The 21,050-nt window shown below is 36.9% G+C and overlaps 1 protein-coding gene across 2 annotated transcripts in view; it reads right to left on the bottom strand.

Moving 5' to 3' along the window:
* Positions 1-2,380: 2,380 nt before the first annotated feature.
* Positions 2,381-21,050, bottom strand: part of TMTC2 (transmembrane and tetratricopeptide repeat containing 2) — a 442,328-nt gene continuing 423,658 nt past the window's right edge. For both annotated transcript variants that reach the window (XM_025403370.1, XM_025403371.1), the window contains one exon: positions 2,381-5,023. In XM_025403370.1, the coding sequence (XP_025259155.1) occupies positions 4,844-5,023 (180 nt within the window). In that variant the 3' untranslated portion in view covers positions 2,381-4,843. The remainder of the gene's footprint in view (positions 5,024-21,050) is intronic.

Raw genomic sequence — 21,050 nt, 5'->3', positions numbered from 1 at the left:
TAGACTTCAAATCCGTTGCACATTTTTCCAGCCTCTCCTGTGGTTGTATTATTCACTCACTGGTTGCACTTTCTTTTCCAATACAGCAACCCTATCTTGGTAGATTATTGGGCAACCAAAAAGAATAGATAGTCTCAAACTGTTCTAATCAAATCCTCTACCTCTCCAACAAAAGCTTAATAGTTATTAAGGACAATTAACAGTCAATTTTCCATGTATCTATCCCTTATCTCTCCACCTTGCCTCTCTCCTTTTAGGAATCTCCAGAAACTTTTCCCAAGTACCATTTTAGATACTATATTAACTTAGATTCCTATAGGTATTTTTTAATGATCTCCCCACATTGTCTCATACATTTATAACTTTCTCATTTGATCCAAGAATTTTCTAGCTAAAAAAGTAGTTAGTAGATCTCTCCACTCTTTGGAAGCAGACAATTAAATAGCACAATAACATCATAGAGCAGCTGTAAGAAGTTGGGGGAAGGTTTTGGGAAACGTAGAAGAAAAACTTCACAGGAATTTCAAGTTAACAAGAAATTTAAACCCAGCAGTCCTCCAAGGAGAAAAAAATACATCTCAAATCTCTACAGAACAACAACAACAAAAGGCCAGTATGTGGTGAAGTGGCAGATGGAATGAAAGTTGACTCTTAAGGCCTCTCTCATTGCATCCTGCAGGAAGACCACCCAAAATGACACAGCAAGTTAAAGCCTTAATACACATGCATCTTTCTCTACTGCAAAACTAAGCATAATAGCACAATTGCATTACCATTCAGCTTGCTGTAGCTTTGCCATGTGTAATAGTTCCAATGCATAAGCCAAATTTTCTAGCAATACCCCTTTATTAAAATGAGTTTTGAATAGTAGGAAGCACATTCTATAGTAATGAAAATATTTAAATTGAGAAGTCATATTACAAAGGTACATACAAATAAATTGAAATTATCCTAATTCTTATTTATGGAAACCCAATTCCTTTCTTTGTAATAGAAAGAACAGCCAAGACTTAGAGGTATTTTCTTTCTTTTTACTGGAAAAATATACTATGTGAAAAACTGGTATCACTCAGGTGAAAATAGTAAATCAGCAAATCCCCACATCTTAACTGTTTTAGAAAGTGACTTAAAAAAATCATATCTCATGAGTACATGACAGATAGAATTTTCATTTACGGTATATTTTAGGGTCTTCTACTCAACAATGTGCTGGGCTGGAGAATAAAGTCCCCCCCAAAAATATGGTCCCTGCCTTCCTTGGTTTCCAAGTACAGTGACAGTGCTCCAATTCAAGTTCAAACTATACCTTCATTTTAAAAAAATCAATTATACAATTCTTCATATAGCAAGAACTTTTAATAAATTTCTTTAGCCTGGTGTGCGCTGCCACTATCTAGTTTTGGGATCTTTGTTAAATCACCTAACTTGCAAGGCTTAATATTCCTCAGGTGGAAAGTAAATGGATTTAACAACATGAACACTGAAGTCTTTTTTTCCAGCTGTTACAATCTAAATTTTAAAGATTTTTAAATGAATTACCTCCTTTCATCTTCATGATCGTCTGCAGAGAGAGAGGTAGAGAATGGGATTTGTGGAAATGAAATCGCTAGAGAAATGCCAAGAGGGTTGATACCCAGACCTCTGGTTCAATGACTGAGTGCCCACATGACCCAGGACACATCATCAGACAGCGTGGGGACAGGCTTGCTGCTTGCTAGCTTAGTGACATTGGGTAGGTTGTTTCATACCTCTGAGCCTTAGTTTCCTTATTTGTAAAAATGGAAAATAACCTCACACATCCATAGGATGTTTAACATAAAAGTCCTCACAGCTAACTTTTATCCCTAATAGAGGAAATAGGCAATATATAATCACGTGACATAACAATTTTAACAAGACTGCTGAATTCTCTGTCACTTTGCACCATGTCTAGGACCCAACATTTCCTTATAACTGACTCCTGAATGTGCTGCACCCACATTTCTCAGCAGAATAGGGTGTGCTTACATTCAAGACCAGAACTAGAGATTCAGTGTCTTCTAAATATGGCCATTTTTACCAAACAACTTGCTGAAGCCAGAAACTTATAAATGTGCCCTTCTTGGATTATTTCATAGCATCTTTTCCCATAGTTCATCAACCAAAGTAAACAAAACAAACTTTGTCATCTTTTCTAAATATGGTAAACCGGGTGATATTGGCAATGCTTACTTGCATTACAGTAACTTTTAAAAATGATGATTATTAATTATAGGTTAACCACAATGTGTCTCTATTCGATGCTCAACCTCTACTCTTTTTAACCTCTTACCTAGTTCCGTTAAAATTCCAGAGTTTAAGTGTTGTTGCTGTAGAAGATTTAAAAACGGCTTACACAATATATTTCTTATCAATGCTTTATTGTTGAAAACAAAATTGAAATTCTCTGGCACATAAAACAATTATTTCTACAAAAGGAAAGCCTACAAATCTTGATAATTTATACAAATAACAGTTTCTCAAAAAATAAAATTTTAATTTAGTAAACTTGTCTTGTGCTCTATATTTTTAGCACTGTCTGCAATAATCCACCATAAATCCCTGAGCGGAGACATTTTTTGATCATGTTCTAATGCCCACCCCCCCGCCCCCCACCCTCCCCTTGAAGTTGGTCAGTTACTAAGTCCAGCCCTGTAGTGAAAAGTGTCAGGGACATTTAGTTATTAGTGATCCGTGCATTTTATGACACAGGCCCAATTATTAACGCTACTTGGGAACTGGTGTCACAAGAAGTGCCTCAACTGTGCATTCAGTGAACCTATTAAGAACCAGGTCTTTGAAAGGAAGAACAACAACAATAAAAAGATAAAATGTTAAGACTAGAAAGTCATCATAGGTCAATAACTATTTAAATAAATACAAATGTTAGACACTGAAGTAATCTCTATAGCCTTATATTAAATTCCTTTTTTTTTTTTTTTTTTGCAATTGCCAATGCACTAAAAGATGAATAATACACTTCAACCCACTATTTTGGTTTGACCACGGGTTTGTTGTTAAATATCATTCTGAAAACACAGTGATTTAGTTATAATTTAACTTTTGGCCCTTCAATGAAATGTTTACAAAATAATATATATATTACAGAAGGGCTTTCTTATTAATGCCATGAAATACCCTTCTCACAAAAACACTAATGCCATAGGAACACTACTTTCAATTATTTATCCCACTGTATTCAGATACATAGAAAAACATAAAATATGGAGAAAACATAATATGATGTATTTGCATGTCCAGCTTCTTTTTAATGGAGAGGCTGATCATATATACGTGGAGTGTGAAAGGGAAGGAGAAACAGTTAATTTTCAGTTGCAAACAACTGGCTTAATGCATCAAGTTTTGTTATTCTGCTATGGTAGAATAATAAATAAATAAATATGTAGGGTGTAGTATAGCTGCTTTCTCTGTGAAGAAGTTGATAATGGACTGGTGTTTTATGAAGTTAATTTGTAGTGGCAAAGTTTGATTACAAGCCAAAAAATGGTCAATAATGTTGTTCTCTACCTAATTAATAGTCTTTTTCTTGTGAAATGATCATTGAAGTGGTTACTAACAGGTAATGAAATAAAATACCAAATTTGCTAGTGAAAAATAGTTTTCAACTGAGAAAAGCACTAGGCAGAAGACCTAGAAACATGCAGGCTAATGCTACACTCTATTGTAGCTTCAAATAAGTTGTTTTCGATGCCTTTTGAGAAGAGCAAAATAAGATGAAAATAATTGCTTGAACATTTATCAGCATTGCCGTTTAGGTACTTACTATGAAGTGATTAACATTCGATACCTATCCTTTCCAAAATACAAAATCACTGGCAAGCATCATCATACACTCCTAAACCAGCAACATCTGAGAAGCACAGAACACCTTCCCTTTTGTCTAATAACCTGTTGGTTAGTTATTGGAACTGGAAGGCTTACAAACTTCCCTGTCCTTTATCTTTATGTAAGCTTGCACATTCTCCAGGGATAGCCATTTTCAAAGTTAATTTCAAAAGAATTAATACAATGAATTGTACTGGGCAGTTTGGGGGGAAATATTGGTGATATTAAAATTTTAAAAAAGCCTGCCTGACACATATAAGCCTCCCCAGTCCCTCATACAACTCGAGTGTGAAGTATGGTTAGCTCTACTCTCCATATCCTTTTCAGAACATAAAAAGCAAATGATGTCCAAAAGAATGAAGCCTCTGACATCCAAATCATAAAACATTATGTGCACTGGTCAAGAAACATAGCAGATTCTGACAGATCTTGACACAGTATTAATACAAAAAGAGTGTTCTAAGCTTCAGAAATTGATAAGCAGGCTGTCCCAAAGAGGGAAGACAGCAGCGTAGGACAACCGGCGGCTCACTGGGACTCACACTACGCGTTTATCACTCCCTAGTAACACTTAACCCTCATCATTTGCCATGGCTGAATGGACACTCTGACTTCCTCTCACAGTGTTTAAGGAACAAGAAAATTTTGAAATTAGCTCTCAGAAAATGAACAAAATCTGTGACTTATACACCCACCCCTCCCTTTTAAGAATGCCAAAAAATTCTGTTTTAAGTGCTCTGGTTTACAGTCTATGGGTAACAATGACATCCTCCAGGAGGTTTCCTGCCTTCCCCTTTTTGGTGTTAACAGCTGTGCCGATAGCAAAGTGGATTCTTCCAGAAGTGGCAGTGACCTCTATGACCTCTGCCCTGGTCTTGAAGTCTAACACCAGCTCTTGTCATAGCACTGCTGGGAAGTTCTGTCTGCTAAGGAAGCCAGCTTTTAAAAATGGTGGAGGATGGGCTTCTTGCCTCCTGTGTCAGGTCTTAGAAGTCTTTAAGCCTTGTTTTTCCATGATGTTCCACAGTTTGCGGAGATTGGACTGTGTGATGACATCGTCTGGCTTGAGCTGCAGGGCCCGCAGGTAGTTGGCCTCGGCCTTCTGCAGTCTGCCATTGAGGTGCAGAATGGCTCCCAGGTTCATCAGAGCAGCGGGATACTGCAAGAAGAGAAAGGAAGGAAAACAATTAGGAGGCCATTTCAAACTTTTCTTCATGGAAAACAAAAATCTTCATCCACTTATGCAAATGATTCCCTTATGTCTAGAGGCATTTTATGAAAGCAATTTAGCAATTTATACAAACAGATAAAGATAACTAGGAAGATGGAAAGTTTTCAAACACTTGCTGTGTACTTTGTGCTTTAAAAAGGACAGGCATCTAGAGAAAGTGTATTTTTTCCTTTAATGAGAAAGCATAGGTAACATATGAAGAGCTAATAGCCTAATCAGATGGTAGTATTTGAGAAAAAAACATTTAAAAGTGATACAATTTCAGATGGAAAGAATTTTTAAAAATTTCAGCTCAATGACAAGAAATTTTTAAAAAGTGGGTAAAGTTGACAAATCTATATCCACTCATTATTTGTTTTCTCTTCTTAGCAATATCTGAGGCTTTTAATCAAAACAATTAAAATAAACTATGAAATTTTACTGATGTCTTTGGGTAAAAATCCTGAAAAAAATTGAAATGCAACCACTAAAGCCCTTCCCAAATCTGAGTAGTTTAACAAGATAAAGTCTTTATTTTTAAAAGCCAAACAGTGTTTAACCTCTAATGATGAATGTTTACCATACAGTGAAGTAAAAAATCCAAATAGATAAAATATGGTAGAGAAAAATGAAACCTTTCTAAGAAAAATTTTATATTACTTATTAAAAATAGTTAAGTAATTCTCATAGAATTTTCAGTAATGCATAATAATAGCAATACAAAGCTATCGCATGGGGAAAAAGTCTTTTTTAAATGGCATGAGTTATGTTGCACCAGTTTAATACAAAGGTTTTCATCCCCAAATTCTCAGACATTAGTTAACAACAGCAAAAGTCCTTCCCAAAGGAAAATATATTTTGCTTGCTCTTTATAAATAAAGACTGTTCTGCTCCTGTCTCTGGAATATTCTGGCTAACAGAAAGCAGATAATATTTTGGCAGTTACACAAATGCATATTTCAAATATCAGATAAAGTGTTTATGCTATGATTACACTTTCATTTGATTGTGTCAACTATTAATTGTCCTTCAATTCTGTGCTACAGTCCAAAATAATTCAGTTATTTTTAAGATGTGGTATTTTCACAAGACATGTACTTTTCAGCTGAATTCCTGTGACTCTACTCTTTATTGTAAAATTAATTATTTCTGAACCAAAAGCAAGGCCACAGGGGAGGGTGGAATAGCTTAGAATAAATTGACTTGGGGGACTTGGATTTTTAAGAGATCTGGGTTTGAGTTCCTGTTCAACCACTGTCAATGGCCTTGGTGAAATCCCCTAACGTATCCGTGCCCTTCCTTCATTTGTGAAATACTGAAATAATATCAACTTCTTTGTATGCTGTTAGAAAGACACAATGAGAAAATTAAACAAATATACAGAGCAGAGTACAGGTATAAATTAGACACTCTACAAATATCACGATCACTTTTCCTTATCTCATTTTGATTGAAGTCTAGCACATACATGTTTGTCATTTTTATGTTGCTGAGCAGTCTTTAAAATTTTGATTTCAATGGCTACATATGTGTCTGGATATATATACTAAAATTCCCTTAAGTCTTCAACTAGTGGGCATTATTTTTAAACTTTTCCATATTATTTTCTCTTTTACAAAAATAATGCTGCAAATATAAGCTATTCCTGACCTTCAGAAACTTTTTTGGTCAGGAATATTCCATACTTATCCAGAAAAATACAGATGGTCAATTTCTAATTTTAAACACCAATCCAAATAAACATAGCTCTAAATGACATGTGCAGTAAAAAGTTCCACAATGGAAACTGAAAGTAACACCACCTACTCTGTCTTCCTAAAAGAACTTTGTTATCACACCACTGTTATTATCCTGAGTTCCTTGAAGCTTGGATACATTTCTGAATTATGTCCCCTCACAGCGCTTAGCACAACTATCAATAAACAGCCACTAAACTGATAGTGAAGAGTGCTCACAGCCTAAATTACTAAAGATGCTAAGTAGATGCAATGTTCAGACTTCCTGCTATCCTGAGTGGGAAGAGTGGAAATAGGGAGGGAGAACCACTGTTGGAGACCATTCCTTACTAACCAGACATGGAAGAGGCCCAGTGATGAGGTTGAGAGAAAACAGATGGCTCTGTGGGATAGTCATTATTTCTTGAATCACTTTATTACCAAAGTGTCTGCATCTATAGTGTCTGCATCTATTATTTCAACTCAAAGGGATTGTTAAAAACACTCAGAGGTTACAGAGTCAGACTGCCTACGTTCAAATACTAGCTCTACCACAGAGATTGGGCACTTGAACAAGTTGGGTGACGGCTCGTGATCTCAGCTTCCTTTACAAATGGGATGCCAGCATTTTGTTGCTGTAAATATCATATGAGAATGCCCACATTATTATCTTTTTCCTTTCCTTTTCCTTATCGTATCAAAAACACAAAGTAGAACCTCCTTGTTAGTGTGCCTGAACAACCACTGAATGTAAAAACTGAGGATTTCTGAACTGGCTTCATGTTTACTAGCCTTCTAGCCTTTTAAAGGTTAAACCTGTAAGAGGCAGATGTGAAAATGGATGGTAAAGTCGATCATGCCACATAAATAGACTTTACTATTATTACTAAATTGTAGCCTGAGGCTTCTCTGTCCTTCAAACACTTATGGAGTTACCTACCCACCATAGAATGATGAAACAAATTTTGTATTTTAATATTAGTCTAAGAAAACTCATCTAGGAAGTTAAATCTGTTCTGATGAATGAGTTCTACATGCTAATTGTAATGGTTTTTTTGTAATAACTTTAATTTTGCATATCCACAGCAGTGTGTTACTCATTAAACAAAAATAATAATAGTTACCATGGGATAACAGCTCTCAGGTAAGCCCACATATACTCATTAATTGCTTCCCCTAATGACTAAAAATATATGGAAACTAAAAATATGCATATTTAAGAATATCATTCAATATATTTAAGCAGCTATACATGTCAGCTATAACATTTTGGTGTGAATGTAAATGGCTATTTTAGTAAAATAAAATTTTTTATTTCAAAAACCTACAAATGTGCATTATGTAATGCTTAAAACATCACAATAGCTTCTTATTTGAATGAAGGAAACATGGAATTTATACAGATATGCTAAAATGTGACATACGTAATAAGTATCATCGCCCTAGATAACTGCTTTGAAAGTGTCAACGTTTATGCTGACATACAAAATTTCATGTGTTTATTAAACATTGATGAATAAGACTGGGTATAGACTCAACTTTTTACAACATGGTTGTTTTCTCTCTTCAGACAGGGGCTTTCTCTTTTAAGCCCGTCAGGTCTCTCCTCTACATCTGTGCTAGGGAAGTTTAATGGATGCCCACTGGATTGAATTCCTTCAGGTCTTCTAGCTGAGCACACAGATTATATAGTTCAGGGAGTTGCATCAGCATCACCTGGCAGCTTGACAGAAATGCAGAATTTCAGGCCCCGCCTACTGAATCAGAATTTGAATTTTAACAAGAACCCCAGGTGCCTCGTATCCTCATTAAAATTTGAGAAGCACTGTTCTAAAGGTAATTTCTAGATCATAGATTATATCATTTCATAGCTCTGTGATTACATTTCCTATAAAAGGTTATAATGTATAGAACAAAGTACGCCAGAGGATAGAACACCTATCCTCCCCCATAATAGAATTCGTCCCTTGGTCATTCAATTATTTAAGTCAGGAAATGTTCAAATAATCTTTTTTTTTTTTTTTTTAAGCAGAAGCTATAAATAACTAAATGTTATTAGACAGAAGGAGAAGGTATGAAAAGCCTTTTGATAACCAAATAAGCACACGTGAAGTTTTATAAACAGACTCAAAGTCTATCTAACTCTAATACTACTGAAATGCAAAAATTTCAGGTAACTGGCTGTTTGATTACATACTGGCGTCATTGCTCTCTGCCAGCTGTAGCTCACGGGCTGGGGAAGAGAAACTCAATGACAACTGCTCAGGTCTTTCCCTATACACATGGTTTTTTATTAAAGACAACTGATGAAATTTTCAGTATGTTAACCAAAGCAGTCAGTAGCTTGCAGCCCAGTAACATGGGGCTCCTGGTTCTGTACAACAAATGACACCATCTCCTACTTCACAGGCTAGAAAGGAGAACCAGACATTCCTTGTTTCCTTGAAGAGGACAGATGCTTTACATCAAAGGGGCTGACTGGCAGCCATACTGAAACAGAAAATGATACATTTTTTTTAAGTCTCTAGGGACTTATGCCTTCTTTGTTATTTTACTGTAGTCTTTGGCTTATTTCTTCAACTGTGGAGGAAATACGCAAAATTTAAAATAATGGATGTATACTGTGGTGGGTGGAGCAAAGGCAAGGTGATGGAGGTCTGATTCTAGTTTGAGGCCCTTGAGACTCACAAGGAATGTTGCTGAGCTCACAGGGTATCATGAACACACAGGACTGGAACACAAAATCATTGTTCTGGCCTAAGCTTATCATGTAGGATTAGAAAGAAAATGACAGAGGAGGAATAGTAAGACTATATGGTGATTTAGGGTTGGAAATCCGTGTTTCTATTGGGATCAGGAGTAATGTAGAACTCTGAATGGATGAACTGAGTGGGTCCCAGAAGAAAACAAAACAAAAGAAAAAAGGGTTTGGTTGAGATGTTCTAGTCAGTCAGGAGTTGGATACCCCTGCAGTAGTTGGGCTCTCTTATACCCCATTGGTCCCTATGGCCATTTCCCTTTTATGAAGGATAATCAACAGGCAAGAGGAGTTATGAGAAAGTTGAAGACAGAGATAATAGACCAATATTTCTGATTGTTTAAATAAATTTGTTTCTATTCAAAGGATTTACTCATGTTGTTAAAATTATCCAGACTTGCAGATTTACTGTTATGTAAACTAAATAACTTTTTAAAAAGAGTGACTGAAGTTAGCCTTACCTAGTCATTACTCAATTAATATACAACACATGTTTGGGATATTTTCAAGATAAACTACCTTCAACTTTGCTTCTGAATATAATTTGCAAACTTAAATGAGTTTGCAGTCTGAACTTTTTGATGGATCCTCAGTCTTTTTAAAGTAGCTATCAAATAACTTAATGAAGGCTGCATACTGGCATTCAACTGTATTTCAGTTGAAATTGCTTGCCCAACTGAATTTACTGAAGCAGCAACTGTACCATGATGCTTAAAAATGAATAGTATGAACATTTTAAGGAACATATTAATGAAAAGGCATTTATGCATACATTTAATGGATCTCTTTATAGTTATTTGTGCCTTATACATGGCAGATATTTAATAAATAATTACTAAAGTTTTTTTCCTTTTTTTTTTTTTTTGAGACAGAACCTCACTCTCGCCCAGGATGGAGTGCAGTGGCTTGATCTCAGCTCACTGCAAGCTCCGCCTCCCCGGTTCATACCATTCTCCTGCCTCAGCCTCCTGAGTACCTGGGACTACAGGCACAAACCACCACACCAGGCTAATTTTTTTTTTTTTTTTGTATTTTTAGTAGAGACGGAGTTTCACTGTGTTAGGCAGGATAAATTAAAATTTTTAAGATAAACTGTTAAGCTTCAGGAAAAAAAAAAAAAGAATGTTAAATACTTTATTCCTTTCACTTTCAACATCACTTCCTCCTTTGTTTCACTGGCATGCTTAATTTGATGCAAGCTAGAAAATACATAAATTATCCTGGATTCCTTGCCCCTCCACCCATATACATACTCACATCCAATTGTTAAGTCTTGATAACTTTACCCCCAAATCGCTCTTCAATCTGTCTTTGAATTATATCTTACCCCTTTTTTCCAACTTGGTTCAGGCCCTTATCATCTTTTTTTTTGATTACTTAAATAAAATAATTCTGACAGAAATAAAAGAATAAACGAATAGATATTTGTACAGATTGACAGCTGATTGACAAAATGAATAAAGAAACATATGACTAAAGCCATATGCAGGTTTTTAATTATATTTTAGGCATAAAAAAATTTCACAGAATACAACAAACATTGTATTCTTGCCTAACCAATATAACTTTATAAATACAACTGGAGCCCCTAAATCTCTCTCCCTATCCTATTTCTGACCTTCTCCAGGAGAAAAGTACAATACTGATATTGGTAGTTAACAGTCCAGTACACATTTCACACTTTTACTATTTGTGTCCCCACAGCAAATGTAAATATTATTTATAAGTTTTAATTTTATATATTAGGCATCATCCATCCTGGAATGCCATCTTGCCAAACACCTGTTTGAAACTTGAAATTTTGTTCAACATTTTATTTTTCAGACTTAGACATCTTGATATATGTAAGATTTGTTCCTTCACATTAATTATACTAAATACCTTCCCTTAATGATGGAATACAGACTCTTTAAAAGAGGGCTGTCATCAATTCTTGTGCATATGTCTACCTACACTTACGGAAGAGTTTCTAGGAATAGAATTGTGGGATCACAGGGGATCTTTGACTTTGCTAGCTATTACCAAATTGCTTTTCAAAGTGGTTGTATCAAAATGCATTACTACCAACATATAGCAGGGGTCCCTTTGTTTTATATCCTTAATAATACTTGGTATTGTCTAATTTTTAAAGTTTTCTTGAATTGAAAGCTGCAAAATAGTGTGAACTGGCTATCCCAAATCTGAAAATCTGCAATCTGATATCCTTCAAAATCTAAAACTGTTGGAATGCAGACATAATGCTCAAAGAGAATGCATTTCAAATTTCAGATTTTCGATTCTCAACTAGTAAAAGTATAATGCAGATATTCCAAAATGTGCAAAAGCTAAAATCTGAGATTGGGATTTCTGGTCCCAAGCATTTTGGATAAGGAATACTCAATCTGTATCATTCTATCCACTTAATTTCTTTTCCCTGATTACTAGAGAGGCTAATAACATTTTCATAAGGTTGTAAGCTTTTTGTATTTCCTCTTTGGTGACCCACCTGTTCTTAACATTTTTAAAAAGCAAGATAATAACGTACCATCGTACAAAATATCACCTACATGGTAATATTTGAAAGGTAGGAACACAGAGCCCCAAGTACCTCAAAAGTGGTCCTAAATAGGACTGCCTACCTTGTTGCTTCCCAACAGTGGGAACCAGATAGCCACTACTTCTAAAATGAAAAATCTGTTATACACAAAATGGAGAATCTTTGATACAAGTTCACTCAAGGTAATGATAGAAATCTGGGCAGCCAGACAGTAGACCTCTGGGAGAGGCAGTGAGATCTTCATGGATGTCTCAACGTTAACCATGGGAAATCCTGGATGAATGTATATAGGAGGACAGCAGCTCCTAGCTAACCAGCATGCAGAATAACCTTTATAGCCTTTCTGTATCCAGAATCCTTGTTTTCTTCTTAGTTCCTTTTCCAGGGACAACAAAAACATTTAAGATGAACAATATGTTTCATATTTTACCTCTCTTTACTACCTTCCATTTCTACTGGCACCATGTAAATTTAGCATCTCATCGCACTCCTTTACCTCCATCAGCCTCCTATAATTCTCCCTATCTTCAGTTTCTTCTTATTCCAATCTATCTCCCACCTAATATTTGTCTTTCTAAAATGCAAATCATGTTTCCGAGGTTCTGATTTATGCCTATAGAACAGGATCCAAACTCTTCAGCCAGTACTAACAAGCCCCATTTTTAGCTGACATCCAAAACATTCTCTCAATGTACATTGTGCCTGAGCCACCTGAAACTTCTGTTTCTGTCATGGGCTCTTTTGAGCATTCGTTCCTTATTGTAGACTGCTCCACTGACAAAGTCCTTCTTCCACCCTCTCTGACAAACTTTTGCTCATTAAAAAAAAAAAGAAAAAAAGATTTTAACAATTTCTTATTCATAGCTTACTTCTTTATGTTCCCATAGTACTGTCTACAGGCATTAATTGCTACACTTACCAGAGTGAATTATAGCTACTTGTTATAAGTATCTGTCTTCTTTGCTGGAAGATGAAAAAGTGAGTGAATTTATCCTAATTGTCTTTATACTGCTAGTGCTAGGCTTTGGCATATGAAATAAACTCTCAATGTATGTTTGCTGAAAGAAGACAAATTTGTATGTGCTAGCAGAAAAACCTGATGTAGGAGAGGTAAATTCTATACCAATCTCAATGTAATTTAACAAATATTTATTGACCACTTATATGTGCTCTGCCAGACAATGAATATGCAGTGAACAAAAGCAATATATATTTTTAGTCTGTAGGCAGCTTGAAATAATTTTAAGTGCATAGTTGGCATTTACTACAACCTATTAGGAGGTGTAACTTCATGGTCCCATTTATGCCCTTCAGACTGAAAGAGGGAGGTGAAACTGTTAACCATGCATCGATGTAAGCAGTACAGAAGAGGACTGCACAGAGGACGGATTCACTGTTATCCATGCATCGATGTAAGCAGTACAGAAGAGGACTGCACAGAGGACGGATTCACTGTTATCCATGCATCGGTGTAAGCAGTATAGAAGAGGACTGCACAGAGGACGGATTCACTGCCCTCAAGGAGTTTACAGTCCAGTGAGTGAAAACAAATTCTACTACTCCAAAGGAAGAATCAGGTGTGTCTACAAAGGAGAGACTAAGACTGAGCTGTGGGGGAGAGAGGATATTATTTCCTTACGGATATGAAAATATTAGACAACATGAATTGTCAGGTTGCTTCAGGTCTCTTAGACTCCCAGAATGAGAATATGACATGAACTTTTGAAATTGGTGGGTAGCATCAAAATCAATTTGTTACTTTAAAAAACATTTTTAGCAGACTGCTGAGAGCAGAGCCAGGAGTGAAGAGTCACCCCAATAGAGGGGAGTCTGAATTTATATTAATTTGGAGATTAAGCGGTCAGCAGTGATAATGATGATGTTAACCCTTCTGGCACCAACCAAAATGGAAAAATAAATCCTTACTTCAAATGCAAGATTAATACAATTAAATAAACGATCTTCACAAAAGGCTATCATAAAACCTCACAAGCAATGCAACACTCCCAATTCAGAAATGATAGTTCTTTGTAGTCTTATTTTGACTACAGTCATATTTTGAATAAATCAAAAAGATTTACAAAATTGGACACATAGCAAGGGAAAACAACACAGAAAATCTAGCAATGGCAAGGCAAATTCTGACAGATCATAGAAATGATTCATTTTGATTCTCAGGTTCAACACAGTATTTGTGCTTTTGAAATGGCTTTGAATAAAACAAAACAGATACAGATGACAACTAAGACAACAATGCTGTATAAAGGGAGTACTTTCAATTTGTCAGAGACACATTTCATCCTGTGTGCTCAATCCTTCCCTCCTACGTCTGCCTCGTCCCAGTGGGTGTTACGAGAATGTTCATTTAACTTTTATGATGGGTGTGATTGTCACAGTGTTGGGTGTCATACATCTCTATGGCTATCAAAATGCCAACAGTTTTGGTTTGGGGGAAGAGCAAACAGTGACTGTAACAGAGCAATTTCAAAGGTGGTGGTTATTTCTAAGAGATTTTAAAGGGCATCTACTAACTTAAGAATATTACCCTAGAAATTATTCTTCAGTGAAGATGATCCTATTTTCAAAGCTGGGTTTCTTGATGTCTTTAATGTCACAGGAACATCTTTCACATGACTCAAATGCAAAACCTAGAGAACTGTGAGAGATCATGGCAGACGGGAGGCAGGACTAGATTGGAGCTCTGACTTGGACAGACAGAGCAGCACGTGGAGGCTTCATGCTGAATTTTTGCTCCAGAAAAACTGCAGGAATAAATCAGGAAATCCAAGAGGAACCACATACCCTCGGAAGGAAGGGGTTTGCTCCTGCAGGACACAGGAGACACCCTAAATACTGTAAGTGTCCAAATTGTGTAAGTGGGAAAAGGAGGTCATCTGCCCCCGAACACACATCCCCACTGGCAAAAATGAAAATCTAGATTATGGGAGAAGATTGTGACCTTGCCTGCAGCAGAGTCAATTTGGAGAGCTGAGCGAAATACAGGTCTAGAGGAAGCAGTGGAAAAAGCTCTGTGCACTCGCTGGGTTCCGTAGCAAGCCATCTCTGCCTGGCCTCACAGGGGTCCTTCAGGAGGGTGGCCAGAGGCACTGGGAAAAGGCCCCAGGGAGAAGGAAATCTCCACCTGAACTTTGTAACAATTTGAACGGATCAAGAAGTCTCCTGGCTAGAACCTGGGGGAGGGCATGAATCCCGTGTGCAGCTCCACAGGCGGGGGAAGAAGGAAAGCAACACTTGCTTTCATAGCTGGGCGCGGATAGCATGGGGTAAGTTCTCAGCCCTGCTTGCCCACTGCCTGGAAACAGACTTGGCGACACTTGCTTTCATAGCTGGGAGTGGGTAGCATGGGGTAAGTCCTCAGGCCTGCTCACCCACTGCCTGGAAATAGACTTGGTGCTATTGGTAGGGGCATGGTGGGAGATGGCCCTTCGGAGTGTGTGGGAGCTGAGTGAGGCCTGGGACTGGCGGCTTTCCCCCACTTCCCTGACAACCTGCATGACACAGCAGGGACAGCCATAATCCTCCTAAGAACATAACTCCATTGACCTGGGAACCTCATCCCCAACCCCCACAGCAGTCACAGCAATACCCGCCCAACGAGAGTCTGAGCTCAGACACACCTAGCCCTGCATCCAACCAACGGTCCTTCCCTATCCACCCTGGTAACTGAAGACAAAGGGCATATACTCTTAAGAGTTCTAGGGCCCTGCCCACCACCTGTTCCTTCCTATACTACCACAGCTGATGCTCTCTGGAAAGTGCCACATCCCAGCAGGAGGCCAACCAGCACGAAAAGAGTGCATTAAACCACCAAAGCTAAGAACCCTCAAAGAGTCCATTTCATCTCCCTGCCACCTCCACCAGAACAGGTGCTGGTTTCCACAGCTGAGAGACCCACAGATGATTCACATCATAAGATGCTGTGCAGACAACCCTCAGTACCAGCACAGAGCCTGGTAGACTTGCTAGGTGGCTAGATCCAGAAAAGAGATAACAATCACTACAGCTCAGCTCACAGGAAGCCACATCCATAGGAAAAGTAGGAGAGTATTACATCAAGGGAACACACCATGGGACAAAGGAATCTGAGCCTCAGCCTTCAGCCCTAGACCTTCCCTCTGACAGAGCCTACTCAAATGAGAAGGAACCAGAAAACCAATTCTGGTAATATGACAAAACAAGGTTCTTTAACATCCCCCCAAATAAATCACACTAGTTCACCAGCAATGGATCCAAACCAAGAAGAAACCCCTGATTTACCTGAAAAAGAATTCAGGATAACCTTATTAAGCTAATTAGGGAGGCACCAGAAAAAATGAAGCCCAGGGTAAGGAAATTAACAAAAATGATACAAGAAGTGAAGGGATAAATATTCAATGTAATAGCATAAATAAAGAACAATAAAAACTTCAGGAAACAATGGACATACTTATAGAAATGCAAAATGCTCTGGAAAGTCTCAGCAATGGAACTGAACAAGTAGAAGAAAGAAATTCAGAGCTCGAAGACAAGGTCTTCAAATTAACCCTATCCAACAAAGACAAAGAAAAAAGAGTAAGAAAATATGAACAAAGCCTCTGAGAAGTCTGGGATTATGGTAAGTGGTCAAACCTAAGAACAATCAGCGTTTTTGAGGAAGAAGATAAATCTAAAAGTGTGGAAAACATATTTGGGGGAATAATCGAGGAAAACTTCCCCGGCCTTGCTAGAGACCCCAGACAACCAAATACAAGAAGCACAAAGAACACCTGGGAAATTCATTGCAAACAGATCATCACCTAGGCACACTGTCATCAGGTTATCCAAAGTTAAAGGAAGGAAAGAATCTTAAGAGCTGTGAGACAAATGTACCAGGTAACCTATAAAGGAAAACCTATCAGATTAACAGCAAATTTCCCAGCAGAAGCCCTACAAGCTAGAAAGGCTTGGGGCCCTAGCTTTAGCCTCCTCAAACAAAATGATTATCAGCTAAGAATTTTGTGTCTAGCGAAACTAAGATTTATCTATGAAGGAAAGATACAGTCTTTTTCAGACAGACAAATGCTGAGAGAATTCACCACTACCAAGCCACCACTACAAGAACTGCTAAAGGGAAATCTAAATCTTGAAACAAATGCTGAAAACACACCAGAAAAACAAACAAAAATCCCAGAACCTCTTTAAAGCATAAATCTCACAGAACCTATAAAATAAAAATACAAGTTAAAAAGCAAAAACAAAGTATGCAGGCAACAAATAGCATGATGAATAGAACAGTACCTCACATCTCAATACTAACGTTGAATGTAAATGGCCTAAATGCTCCACTTAAAAGATACAGAATTGCAGAATGTATAAGAATTCACCAGCCAACTATCTGCTGCCTTCAAGAGACTCATGTAACACATAAGGTCTCACATAAACTTAAGGTAAAAAGGTAGAAAAAGACATTTTATGCAAATGGACACCAAAAGTGAGCACGAGTGGCTACACTTAAATCAGACAAAACAAACTTTAAAGAACAGCAGTTAAATAATACAAAGAGAGACATTATATAATGATAAAAAGCCTTGTCCAGCAGAAAAATATCACAATCCTAAATGTATATGCACTTACACTGGAGCTCCCAAATTTATAAAACGATTACTACTAGACCTGAGAAATGAGATAGACAGTAACACAGTAATAGTAGAGGACTTATGTACTCCAACGACAGCACTAGACAGGTCATCAAGACAGAAGGTCAATGAAGAAACAATGGATTTAAACTATACCCTGGAACAAATGGACTTAACAGATATATACAGAACATTCTATCCAACAGCCGCAGAATACATTGTATTCAACAGTGTATAGAACTTTCTCCAAGATAGACCATATGATAGCCCACAAAACGAGCCTCAATAAATTTAAGAAAATTGAAATTATATCAAGCACTCTCTCAACACCAGAGTGGAATAAAGCTGGAAATCAACTCCAAAAGGAACTTTCAGAACTATGCAAATACATGGAAATTAAATAACCTGATCTTGGATGATGACTGAGTTAAAAATGAAATCAAGATAAAAATTAAAAAAATTCTTCGAACTGAACAATAATAGTGACACAACTTATCAAAACTTCTGGGATACAGCAAAGGTGCTGCTAAGAGGAAAGTTCATATCCCTAAACACTTATATCAAGAACTCTGAAAGAGCACAGGCAGACAATCTAAGGTCACACCTCAAGGAACTAGAGAAACAAGGACAAACCAAACCCAAACCCAGTAGAAGAAATGAAATAACCAAGATCAGAGCAGAACTAAATGAAATTGAAACAAAAAAATACAAAAGACAAATGAAACAGAATGCTGGTTCTTTGAAAAGATACATAAAATTGATAGACCATTAGCAAGATTAACCAAGAAAAGAGAAAATCCAAATAGGCTCAATAAGAAATGAAACAGAAGATATTACAACTGACACCACAGAAATACAAAAGATCATTCAGGGCTACTATGAACACCTTTATGCACATAAACTAGAAAACCTAGAAGAGATGGATAAATTCCTGGAAAGATACAGCCCTCCTAGCTTAAATCAGGAAGAAATAGACACCCTGAACAGACCAATAACAAGCAGTGAGATTGAAATGGTAATTAATTACCAAAAAAAAAAAAAAAAAAGTCCAGGTACAGATTAATTCACATCAGAATTCTACCAGACATTGAAAGAAAGTCTGGTACCAATCCTATTGACACAAGAAAGAGAAAGAGGGAACCCTCCTTAGTTCATTCTATGAAGCCAGTATCACTTTAATACCCAAACCAGGAAAGGATATAACCAAAAAAGAAAACTACAGACTGATATCCCTGATGAACATAGATGCCAAAATCCTTAACAAAATACTAGCTAACCGAATCCAACAACATATCAAAAGGATAATTCACTATGATCAAGTTGATTTCATTTCAGGGATGCAGTGATGGTTTAACATATGCAAGTCAATAAATGTGATACACCACATAAACAGAATTAAAAACAAAAATCACATGATCATCTTAACATATGCAGAAAAAGCATTCAACAAAATCCAGCATCGTTTTATGATTAAAACCCTAAGCAAAATCGGCATACAAAGGACATACCTCAATGTAGTAAAAGTCATCTATGACAAACCCACAGGCAACATAATATTGAATGGGGAAACGTTGAAAGCATTCCCTCTGAGAACTGAAACAAGACAAGGATGCCAACTCTCAGCACTCCTCTTTAACACTGTACTGGAAGTCCTAGCCGGAGCAATCAGACAAGAGAAGGAAATAAAGGGCATCCAAATTGGTAAAGAGGAAGTCAAACTCAGCAAAACAGCAAAATTGCTGTTTGCTGCTGATATGACTGCACACCTAGAAAACCCTAAAGACTCCTCTGGAAAGCTCCTAAAACTGATAAAAGAATTCAGCAAAGTTTCTGGATACAAAATTAATGTACACAAATCAGTAGCTCTTCTTTACACCAACAGTGACCAAGCTGAGAATCAAATCAAGAACTCAACCCCTTTACAAAATAAATAAATAATACATAAAATGCTTAGGAATATATCTAACCAAGGAGGTGAAGGACCTCTACAAAGAAAACTACAAAACACTGCTGAAAGAAAACATAGACGACACAAACAAATGGAAATACGTCTCATGTTCATGGATGGGTAGAATCAATATTGTTAAAATGACCATACTGACAAAAGCAATCTACAAATTCAAAGCAACCCCATCAAAATACCATCATTCTTCACAGAATTAGAAAAAAACAAATCTAAAACTCATAGGGAACCAAAAAAGAGCCTGCATAGCCAAAGCAAGACTAAGCAAAAAGAACAAATCTGGAGGCATCAGACTACCTAATTTCAAAGTATACTATGAGGCCATAGTCACCAAAATAGTGTGGTACTGGTATAAAAACAGGCACATAGATCAATGAAACAGAATAACTAAAGTTATTGACTTGCATATGTTAAACCATCCCTGCATCCCTGAAATGAAACCCACTTGATCATAGTGAATTATCTTTTCGGTATGTTGTTGGATTCGGTTAGCTAGTATTTTGTTAAAGATTTTAGCATCTGTGTTCATCAGGGATATCAGTCTGTAGTTTTCTTTTTTGGTTATGTCCTTTCCTGGTTTTGGTATTAGGGTGATGCTGGTTTTATATAATGAATTAGGGAGGTTTCCCTCTTTATCTTGTGTCAATGAAACAGACAAAGCAAACAAAAACAAACTGGGGAAAGAACACTGTTCAACAAATGGTGCTGGGATAACTGGCTAGCCACATGTAAGAGAATAAAACTGGATCCTCATCTCTCATCTGACACAAAAATCAACTTTACATGGATAATGACTTAAACCTAAGACCTGAAACTATAAAAATTCTAGAAGAGAACACCAGGAAAACCCTTCTAGACATTGGTTTAGGTAAGGATTTCATGACCAAGAGCCCAAAAGCAAATGTAATAAAAATGAAGATAAATAGCTGGAACTTAATTAAACTAAAGAGCTTTTGCACAGCAAAAGTAACAGCAGAGTAAACAGACAATCCACAGAGTGGGAGAAAATTTTCACAATCTATACATCTGACAAAGGACCAATATCCAGACTCTACAATGAACGCAAACAAGTGAGTAAGAAAAACAAAATCCCATCAAAAAGTGGGTTAAGGACATGAATAGACAATTCTCAAAAGAAGACAAACAAATGGCCAATAAACATGAAAAAATGCTCAACATCACTAATGTTCAGGGAAATGCAAATCAAAGCCACATGACATACCACCTTACTCCTGCAAGAATGGCCATAGTCAAAAAATCAAAATATAGTAGATACTGGCATGGATGTGATGAACAGGGAACATTTCTATACTGCTGGTGGGAATATAAACTAGTACAACTACTATGAAAAACAGTGTGGAGATTCCTTAAAGAACTAAAAGTAGATCT

The sequence above is a fragment of the Theropithecus gelada genome, chromosome 11 (genome assembly GCF_003255815.1).
Source record: "Theropithecus gelada isolate Dixy chromosome 11, Tgel_1.0, whole genome shotgun sequence".
Taxonomy (NCBI): Eukaryota; Metazoa; Chordata; class Mammalia; order Primates; family Cercopithecidae; genus Theropithecus; species Theropithecus gelada.
Note: the sequence above shows the minus strand (reverse complement) of the source record. Positions and strands in the feature narration are given on the sequence as shown.